Source organism: Sinocyclocheilus grahami, unplaced genomic scaffold (genome assembly GCF_001515645.1).
Source record: "Sinocyclocheilus grahami isolate Dianchi unplaced genomic scaffold, SAMN03320097.WGS_v1.1 scaffold437.1, whole genome shotgun sequence".
NCBI lineage: Eukaryota > Metazoa > Chordata > Actinopteri > Cypriniformes > Cyprinidae > Sinocyclocheilus > Sinocyclocheilus grahami.
In genome coordinates, this window is record NW_015505616.1 from 847,397 (window position 1) to 858,840 (window position 11,444).

The 11,444-nt window shown below is 38.7% G+C and overlaps 1 protein-coding gene across 1 annotated transcript; it reads left to right on the forward strand.

Annotated features, from left to right (window-relative positions):
- The first annotated feature begins 128 nt into the window (after positions 1-128).
- LOC107551900 (indian hedgehog B protein-like) lies at positions 129-9,074 on the forward strand. Its single transcript, XM_016233667.1, has 3 exons — positions 129-428; positions 5,260-5,521; positions 8,335-9,074. The coding sequence occupies exons 1-3, from the start codon at positions 129-131 to the stop codon at positions 9,018-9,020; spliced, it is 1,248 nt and encodes a 415-aa protein (XP_016089153.1). The 3' UTR covers positions 9,021-9,074.
- Positions 9,075-11,444: the final 2,370 nt, after the last annotated feature.

Genomic DNA, 11,444 nt, shown 5'->3' on the forward strand with positions numbered 1-11,444 from the left:
TCCTCCTCCCCCTCCGGTGATCTTGCGCGGGGACTGAAGCTGAGATTGGGGGGAGGAGGGTCGCTTTACCATCATCTTCACCATCTTTGACACTCCATCTTTTGGAGTGCCCGCTGGCACCGGTTGGCATGAGACTCTCCACAGCGGCGGCGCTCCTCACCGGGTTCATCTTGGTTTTCTCGCCGGCGTACGACAGCTGTGGACCGGGCAGAGGTCACGGCAAGAGACGGACTCCAAGGAAACTCACGCCTCTCGCCTATAAGCAGTTCAGTCCAAACGTTGCCGAAAAAACGCTGGGAGCCAGTGGGAGATATGAGGGGAAGGTAACGCGCAACTCCGAGCGCTTTAAAGAGCTCACGCCCAACTACAACCCAGACATCATCTTCAAGGATGAGGAGAACACAGGTGCGGACCGCATGATGACGCAGGTGAGGCAGACACACGCGGAAATGTTTCCTCAGAGCAGTTAGGTCGGCTAATTGTTCATTAATTACTTTATTAGTAGAGATTTCTATCCAAATGTACAACACCTAAAAGATGCATCTTTGTACATTATTTACCCCTAAATAGTAGGCCTATATATTAGTGCTTTAAAGGGACATATTAGTACCTAAAGTGTACATATTAGTATTACCGCCCCAGTGAGAGTTGTGTACCTTTCTGAAAGTGTAATATGTGATTAGTTCACCCAAAAAGGACAATTCTTTACTCATCCTATGTCGTTCCTAACCTGTGGCTTTCCTCCTCCTGTGGAACATAAAAGAAGATATTTTGAGAAATGCCTCTAAATGGTTTTGTGTCCATTCAATGGAAGTCAATACTAACCAAAACTGTTTGGTTACAACCGGTTTTCAGAGCATCTTCATTTGTGTTCCCCAGAAAAAAGAAAGTCATACAAGTTTGGTCAATCAGGTTTGAACCTGCAACCTGACTACACCACCCTCTGCTTCATGCAGTGGAGTACTATTACTACTCCTACTATTAATTTTATAATAAAGTTGCCTTTTTCAAGATCAAGTGCATTAGTTCAGGGTACTGTCGCTTAGGCTAAAAATGGTAGTGGGCATCATTAAATGTAGGTATCCTTGAGATAATTCAGAAAATATGGTGAAGAAGGTCTGTAAATTATTAGTTAAAAATGTAATCCAAACTGACTTCACTCATAACATCTGGGTCAGCATGTGGAGAATGGTTTTTATCAGTGGCAGAATGGTGATGATAGTTCATGGATGAGTGAGGTTTGAACCTACAACCCTAAGTTTCCGACCCAGATCTTCAACATAGACAGTCATTAGTGCAATATCTCAAGGATTTTGTTTGGAAAGTACTTGAGATAATTCTGAAAATATGGTCAAGAAAATATGCAAATTTATAATTCATTGTATAGTTGAGACTTTCATCCAAAGTGACTTCACTTATAACAGAGAAAGACCATCTGGAATTAACATGTGGTTTAGTGTCAGTAGTATGTTGAGTTTATGGCTCAATCACTGTGGGGTTCGAAACTACAACCCTTAAGTTACCTTCCCAGACTTTTGCAGACAACATTGCATTACTTGTGTAGTCACCTATCAATGTGGACCCTTTGTTCAGGTCTACTACATAGATGAAAAATGGTGGTGGATGCTGATGTAGGCTATGTGAGCAAAGAGATCACGGTTTATTTTCACCGAAAAGTGAAAATCCTTGGGTTCATTCAAGGTTTCAAGTCTTTCAGTCTTCATAACAGAGAATATGGGGCAGGTTTCATCAAATTAAAGACACCGTAGGCATCAGGTTATTTTATAACCGCATATTTGAACTTTCTCCCACAGGGCTCTAGCTCAATTTATGTGAATGAATGAACGCAAAAGGGGTGACTGTCAATAAAGTGGGAAGGAAGGGAAAGCTGAAACGTTGAATTAAAACAGTGCCGTTGCTGTTTTAAGCGCGATTGGAAAAGAAAACATTAAAACTGCCCTTGTAGGTTGAGCATGACCTGTGACTGTTTTAATGTTTGCCCGCTTAAACACGACAGCTCGTGATTAACGGCATACACCCCCTTTTCGAATCGTCAGATATTTTTTACGACGTTGATGTGGTACAGAGTGGAATTTATTTGACTTCAATCTCCCCCTCACCTAAGAGTATTTATATCAGCTCTTTTCCTCTGAATGCCCACATGTTAATATCCAGGAGAGCCATGTGGGAACTGAGGAGGGGCTCGTAGATTTCACCCTGTCTTTACCTGTCACCTCTCCGGCGAGCGCGGCGCTCGTTTACCTGACCTTCGCGCGATTTATGAGGGCCAAACTGCGGCGACTGCTGGAGACAACCTCTGGTCTGTTTTTCCTTTTTATTCCGTGTTATTTTTTTGTTTGTTTTTGTGGCATACGTGTGTAAAAATAGTGGGCTTCACATGCATTTAAGCCTTAATTACACACACATTTTTCTCCACCTTATTTTTGATTCAGCGTCGAGTGGCCCCGGCGCTCTCATACAGGCGCGAGTGTTCAGGGCCCCGCGCCATCGGTGCGCGCAGGGTGAATGTTTGTGTAGCCTGCGGTTAGTGTGAAGGCGCTCCTCCTGAAAACCCGTCGATCTCCGCTTTGAAAGCAAAACGGGTTTCACGGGCTGATTTATGAAGTCCAGTTCACTTTTGCAACCACAATGAAAAAAGCTGAAATCCACACTGCTATGTGAATAGGCATCTATTACAGCTCACCCAGTCGCTATTCTTATCGTCCAATCCGGAGACGTGCTGGGAAATATGTCTTCATAAATATCTATATCTCTGTATTCTTATAACTAAAAACATATATTTTTCCATTCAGATTGGCATTTCTGAAATCATGCCAAATGCATATTTCTAGTTAACCATAAACTACTGAAGGTCACCATAAACCAGTTCTACAGTCTTAGAGAGGTTATCGATTTTGGTCTTTTTAAAATTCACTGGAACTCTTCAAGGTCCAGGAGCTCGTTGTTTTAACTTTTGAAATGGGGAAGACTTGACATTTTTAAAATGTCAATTAGCTCCACTCTCTTATATGTGAAGTGGGCAAGATGCATCTATTCGTTCCCCTAAATCTCACAAGGGACACTGAGGGTTTTGTTCTTCAAAGAAAAATTTATCCAGAAATGAAAATTCGGTCATTCAGTTGTTCCAAACCAATATGATTCGCAATCGAATCCAATGGAATTCGCAATGGAATCATTCACTAAAAATCTTGGCATTTGCTGTAGAATTCAAATCTCATTTGCTTGTCTGCATGTTCAATATCCAATATTCATATCCTAATCGGTTATGAGACGTGTGAAAACCAGAGTTTGGCGTCTGATGTTAAACCTGGTGTGCTTTGTCTTCTCCTGCAAGTTTAAGTATGTACAAATGCAAATGAAATCTATAGAGTTCTGCATTGATGACATATTGTTGGCCAACCCAGAATATGTCAGCACCCTTGACACAAAGCCATGTTTATTGGTTATTTGGATTATTGCAGAATATTTGTGCCAACAAAAGTTTATGATTCTTAACATTTTGTCAAGATAATCTTCACAAACAAACACAACTTTCATGAATTTTGAAACGAAAAAAATCTCCAGAAGTAAAAAGCTGAAGTTAAATGATAAGCAAAGTACACCACAGTCTCGTGAGTTCAAAGTCACCACCATTAAGCTTCCAACACCTTCTTTTAGTCTTAATTTAAAATCTACAAGTTAGGAAGTTTGAGTTGTAAAAGTTAGCAAGAGCATGTACGAACACAATGAAAGTGGACTAGTGAGTAAATGACTGTTCCTGCTCTGTGCAATGAAATTTAATATCCCCAACAACCTTTGTAGTCCCATTTAGCCACATATTAGCATTTTTAAATCACAGGGGGAATTTCTGAATTTTATGTCGTAGATAAAAAAAAAAAGAAAATACCTTGAGCTTATGTTAAATACAGACCTTATTCCAGGCATTGACTTTGGGACGATGGAACTGGAAAGTCATTTACAGGTTTTAGACGTCCTGCAGTGAATAACGACTTAATTTTTGACCTTCCCACAAAGTTATTGTATTGTACTGACTCTAGAAGACTTGAAATATAGTGCATGAATCATATGGACCATATTTATGACACATTTTATGAAGATTTTTTTGGTGTCTGCTACCCTTACATTTTCATTTATTATTTGAGAAAGAGCAGTGTGAACATTCTTCAAAACATCTCTCTTTGGGTTCCATGGAGGAAAGCAAGCCATGGGTGTGCATGTATACGGGTTTGCATACAAGGAAGCATATTTGAGTGTGGGAGAGTGTATTATCATTGTTGACACTTTGACTGTAGTCTAAGCATTTGCTGTACATGTTTTGGATTCAGTGACCCTTAGAGACTCAACAAAGCGCACTGTATTTTCAAATCTCTTTTCCTCTCCAATACCAGCCTCTGGACTCTGATGGTCCAGTAGCCATGCAGAATGAGCTCAGCTCTGAGAGATAGATCCTAATAGCACAGAGACATCGAATCACTGAACTAGTCCGCACAGCTTTGAAGAGTAGCTATTGCGTGGAAAGGTAGGTCTCCAATTCGGAGAACAGAAATAGATGGTTTGATGGCACAACTATGTAGTGAGGACTTAGGATGGCGACATCAAAGAATCTCTGCCATCACTCAGTAAGCAATTTGTGACCACTTAGTTGGTGGTTATCCAGTGACCTTGCATGTCTCGTGGCCTTTGGTTGAGACGGGGATTTATCAGCCCATGGGCTGAGTGTGTTTGTGCTAACCACAAATGCGTCAGTTCTACAAATGGCTGTCAGGATTATATTTGCCATTGCTCATCGCGTTTCTCACCTAGCAACTGCTTGCCACAAGCTTTTTGACATGACCCTACTAAAATCCATATTTCTTGCAGGAAATTCACAAAGTCAAGACAATAGCCTTGTGTTCTTTCTCACTCAGGCACGCAAAGCCTCCTTCTGTTTGTTTAATTGGTAACTTATGTATCAGAGCTCAGCATTCAGTTGGGTTTAAATACTGTCACAGTATGGCCATTTACGCTACATAAACCACCAGAAGTACATTTTTATATATTTCATTGTGAGACATTGAAATATATAATAGATTTTCCATCTATGAACTTACTCATGCTGTTAAGTTTCTTTTTCTAACTGTGAAAACAATACCAATGTTTTTTTTATGGTTTTAGTTTACCCTGCTTCCTGTTAAAAATGTTATCACTTTTCACATTTCTGAATTCTAGTAAGTGTTTCTCATACGTTATTATTTGCAGCGCTGTAAGGATAAGCTGAACTCCCTGGCCATCTCAGTGATGAACCTGTGGCCTGTCGTGCGTCTGCGTGTGACGGAGGGCTGGGATGAAGACGGCCATCACTCTGAAGAGTCTCTGCATTATGAGGGCAGAGCGGTTGACATCACTACCTCGGACCGCGACCGGAACAAGTACGCCATGCTGGCTCGTCTGGCAGTGGAGGCCGGCTTCGACTGGGTCTACTACGAATCCAAAGGCCACATACACTGCAGTGTCAAATCAGGTGAGACAGCAGCTGTGTGTTTGTGTTGAGGTTGTGCAGGGGGAAAGAGGTCAAGCGAGAAACAGACTAGTCCTTACAAATAAAAGGTGGGAAAGGAAAGGAAAACAAACATGGTGGGATATTAGCAAGTTCCAGTCAACATGAAACATCATTTGCAATTCATTTTATTTCTGCAATCAGATGTATTTCTTAGTGAAACAGGATTTTCAATGAGAAAACAGTAGGGCGGGACTTGTTTTGGGGGAATTAATTTAATTAATAAAAGTGGGCATGGCATAAACTACTGTGCAAAAATGTGTGGTCAGGAAGATTAATACTTTTTTGTCCGCAAGAATGCATTCAATTGATCAAAAGTGACAGTAAATACATTTATGATGTTACAAAATATCCTGTAAGAATCCTAAAAAATGCATCACTCTTTCAACAAAAGTATTAAGCAGTTGAAAACCGTTTTCAACATTGATAATAAAAAGAAATGTTTCTTGAGCGCAAAATCAGCACAATAGAATTATTTCTGAAGGATCATGTGACACTGAAGACTAGAGTAATAAATTACATAAAAAATTTGAATATTTAAATTAGTTATTTTAAACTGAAATAACATTTCACAATATTATTATGATTTTTTAAAACTGTTTTGCTTTATTTTTGATCAAATAAATGCAATTTTATTCATTTATTTTTTAAATCTAACCATAACTAACAAAGCTTCTCACAGCCATGTAATGTGAGAAGAAGAGGCAAGAGATGGACTGTTAGAGCATGTCTATGGATACAGAAGGAATCGCATTAGATTCCTGTTTCTACACACACTACACACACTGTGGATTGATGAGCTATCTAATGTAGAGAGCCATGTTTGAGTCATGTTGGGTATCAGATGTAATTTCTTTGCTTTACTTGATTAGATTAAAACAGCACTGGGCCATCTGATGAATGCACACTTCTTTTTTCACAATTTCTAACATTTACCTTTCTTACTTTTCCAGCTATGCTTTACCTTGATCTTTATTTCTATGCAAGTCAACACAGGCTTCATGTAGCTTTAGCATCTACCATTTAGCTTTTAGCATCCATAGCCAACATGCTATTTAATTTTTTTTAGTGATAAGAATGAATCAAACAGCAGGGGAAAGTCAGGGAAGCACTTTTTTCTATTATGTAATTTTGCTGTAATTTAACAACAAAGTAAGACTAAAGTCATTCTCATTCACCCTTTAAGGCTTCAACGCAGCATAGTATTGTGAAATGCATTAGCCATTAGCAGGCCCACAAACAATCATCTGCTCAGTGCATAAATGTAAATGTAATCTGTGCACACAGAATCCTCGGAAAACACCGCAGATTTGGCAGAATTGGAATATTCGTCATTGAGAAACTTCTGCATGCTCGTTTATTAAATATTTTGACCAGTAATTAATATATGAATAACTATGTTTAAACCATTTTACCATGTTTAAATGCATTCTGCAGATTTTCTTCCAAGACACCACAGAAATGGAAAATAAATCTGCAGATAGCATAGCTGTTTTTTGGCCAACCCCTTATAGAGGTGTGATTAACTATTTTGTCTCTTACTTACATTTAATTAAACAGCACTGGGCCATCTGATGAATGCACACTTCTTTTTTCACAATTTCTAACATTTACCTTTCTTACTTTTCCAGCTATGCTTTACCTTGATCTTTATTTCTATGCAAGTCAACACAGGCTTCATGTAGCTTTAGCATCTACCATTTAGCTTTTAGCATCCATAGCCAACATGCTATTTAATTTTTTTAGTGATAAGAATGAATCAAACAGTAGGGGAAAGTCAGGGAAGCACTTTTTTCTATTATGTAATTTTACTGTAATTTAACAACAAAGTAAGACTAAAGTCATTCTCATTCACCCTTTAAGGCTTCAACGCAGCATAGTATTGTGAAATGCATTAGCCATTAGCAGGCCCACAAACAATCATCTGCTCAGTGCATAAATGTAAATGTAATCTGTGCACACAGAATCCTCAGAAAACACCGCAGATTTGGCAGAATTGGAATATTCGTCATTGAGAAACTTCTGCATGCTCGTTTATTAAATATTTTGACCAGTAATTAATATATGAATAACTATGTTTAAACCATTTTACCATGTTTAAATGCATTCTGCAGATTTTCTTCCAAGACACCACAGAAATGGAAAATAAATCTGCAGATAGCATAGCTGTTTTTTGGCCAACCCCTTATAGAGGTGTGATTAACTATTTTGTCTCTTACTTACATTTAATTTCATAATAAAATCTCTAGTATTCATTATCTGTTTCTGTTTTTCCCACTATTTTCTTTCTCTTTATTCCTTTTTCTCCTGTCCTTCCTGCCCAGATCGTTAGGCAAGTCTGCTGTCCCTGACATGATCAGAAGGAAAACTAAGTTTTCAAATCTAGCTTATATATATATATATATATATATATGTTGTATATCATTATGTATATATTGTAATTTGTACAAAAAAGGCAATATTGACAGTCAAGTTAGAATCAGTCCACTAGGAGGCGCTCCTACACCAACGTCCCAATGAAGAAGTAAAAGTCCCACTTTGAGGACACCACACTGATCCTATTTACCAGCTCAACCAATCACTGAGCGAAACATCATTGGACCAACCAATGAATGAAGGGTCAAAAGACTAGAGGTATATTAATCAAAAATGAAAATTAGAAACAGGGGCTTGGGCATGGAATCCATTCTTTATTTCCTTAATGAAACATTTTCTGTTCCTTTCTTTCTCCATCTTCCCATTCCTCTCTTCCATTCCTTCCTCAAACGTTTCTTCAGAGCACTCAGTAGCAGCAAAGACGGGCGGCTGTTTCCCTGGAGGGGCTTTGGTGACAATGGAGGATGGCACTCGTAGACCAATCAGAGACCTACGAACAGGAGATCTTGTTCTGGCCTCAATGGGAAGTGATGGGGCTGGTGAGCTTGTCTACAGCAAGGTCCTCACCTTCCTGGACCGTAGCCCCATTACGCCGAAGCACTTTTATGTGATCAGCACTGAGGATGGGGACAGCGCCTCCTTAACAGCAGGTCATTTACTGTTTATCTGGGTTGGAAACTGCTCCAGCGGGGGCCTGCCAGTGCTTGGATTCCTCCGGACGATATTTGCCAGTGATGCCCAGCCAGGGCAATGTTTGCTGATCGTCAATGAAGGCGAATTCAGGAAGCGTGTTTCACGGATCTCTCGAGTGGAGGTGCGGGAGGACTGGGGGGCTTATGCCCCACTTACTGCCCATGGGACTTTGGTGGTGAATGGTGTGATGACCTCATGCTACGCTGCGGTGAATGAACCACAGCTAGCTCACTGGGCATTTGCACCTCTACGCCTGTTGTACAGCTGGACCGGACCGGATAGGATCCTTAAGAACGGCTTACACTGGTACTCTCAGGTCCTACTCAGTGTGGGAACACTACTGCTAGACTCAGAACTCTTCCACCCTTGGGCCTTAGAAGATCATGAAAGATGATTGATTGAAAAGGAACTCAGAGATGAGTGAGGGGTGGGAAGACAGACAGATGGAAACGGCTGAACGCTCAGGGTTTATGACTTAAGGGGAAAGTGCTAAGTTAGGTGAAATATGTACCGAAAGCAGACTTTTTAAAATGACTAAAGTGTGTAATTTCTGTGCAACAAGTGACACCAAGCAGAATTGCAAAAATAATTTTTAATGCCCATTGACCCAAACTCGTGCATGGACCCTTTTTCAAATTTCTGGGGTTCTCAGAAGCAGAAAACATACACTTCTATAAAGTGCTGCGAGATGACCTATTTTTGCAGGCCAAAACACGGAAACGAGTTAGCATTTTAGCACTTCCAAGTCCATCTTCCAGAAGTCAATGTTTTTATTTTTTTTTAATGGTTTATTGGTTAAAAGCCTGAAATTAGGTCTGTAGTTAACACAAGTTCAAGATATTTCCACGTCTTATTTTAAGGCATTCAGTCTTTTTCTTGTCTTGAAAAAGGTGATTTCTAACAGGAGACTAAATGGGAGATATTAAACGTCATCACGCCAAACAGGAAAACTCATCTACTCACCAGCCCACTTTTACAGACATGTTGTGTTCATAATCTCTTGCAGACTTTTCTAACTCAAACTTTCAGGTCAAATGTTTCTTATATAAAGACTGATAGAGTTGGCGACCATGCTTGACCATGCAAGAGCCATGCGAACATGGTGTAGTTTGTTTAAAGCCTATGTTTATCTTTTTACATCTGGAAATGTAATTTAGTCTTCAAAATTCATAAAAGTTGTTAAATTGTAAAATGAACAAAACGTGAAAGAATCATAAACATTTGCTTATTTTCAATAATCCAAAAGTCAATGGAAAAATCCTATTGGCTTTTTGTTGAGGGAAGCAGGGTGATGCGAACCTCAGGGTTGACCTACAAAAATATGTCATTACTACAGCGCTCTATACAGTACATTTACAATGTTAATAACTGAGGAAAAGCATCATCACAGTCTGTGAAAAGGTCCATTGGTTGAATCAGTGTGGCTGTGTCGGATTCGTCAGACAAATGGAGCAATGTCAGTGTTTACACTTTTCAGGAGAATCATTATACTTATAGCTGTCTTTGCATAAGCTAGAATAATAATTTAAAAAAATATTTCACATTGAAAAACTTCCACGCATCACTTTTAACTGTAAAAAGAACATATTACAAACTGACCTCTTGTTTTTCTTCTTACAGAAATTGTGAGAGACCAAACATTGTCTGTGCCTTATGTTTGTTCGCTATTCCCGTAATCCCGTCTCTTTTGTCATTAGTCTTAAAACAGTCTGTTAAACTATTTAAAAAAAGTTTTTTACAAGTGCTTTGTAATATCATTAAGGTAATACAAGGTATCCAGGTAAAGTATTTAAAATCTATTTTTGAAATTAAACTTTACACAATTTATTTAGTCTCTCATTTGCTCTTTGCTGGCTATTACAATTTCTTTAATTCATTAATTTGTCATCTGTTGGATGTTTTGTCTGTGGCAATGGTTCTCAGCCTTTTTGATTCCAAATCCCCCATTTGACCAAGACATTATTGGAAGGCCCTCCTGTCGAAGCTGATTTTTACCTCTGGTACTTCTGTTGTAATAAAAAACTGGTTTAGAACCACTAGTCTGTATGTAATTGTTCCCTGCTGGTGAAAACGGACAGTACAGCGTGCAAGAGAAGTCAGATGGGTTTAATGTAACAGGAATCGCATGTGATATGACACCAGTGAATGGATAAACTCTCCTCTTACTAATGAGACCATGCAAACATGCCATTTAAACTAGTCTCCCCTTTTAAATTCTCAAGACACTAAAACATTAGGTTGAATAGGATGACATATCGCAAGCTTTATTGTTGTTATCTTATAGAAGTGTATCAACTTTTCATGATGAACCTCTTGTTGTGTTATTATTCCTCACTTAACTGGTTAAAAGCATCTGCTATATAAACACGCATACAGTAAATGCCAATCAACACGTCACCGGCGTGACCAGCTTTTGGAAATATTTTGCTTCAGATGCCACGGACCCCCCAAAAATAATCATTCTGTTGCATCCTAAAATTTAAAAGGCAACTGTATATTTTCATGTATAAAAACCAAACGTATTCTGTAAAAAAAGAATATTAAAAGAAAGTGTCAAATCTTATTTGGTAAATATTTAGTTTTAATAAATATATCTGGTTTAATATTTAGTCAATATTATGCTGCATTATTAGGTTTTGTACAGACTACTTCTGTACTGTTAGATGCATTTTTATTTATTTAAATCAATTTTAATTAATGAATGTTTTATTTATTTATTTTTACTTTTTCAAAGACCCCCTAGCACTTTCGTGCAACGACTAGGAGTTTAAAAACACGTGGTATAACTATCCAATAAGACTTTCCAGAATAAAAGATG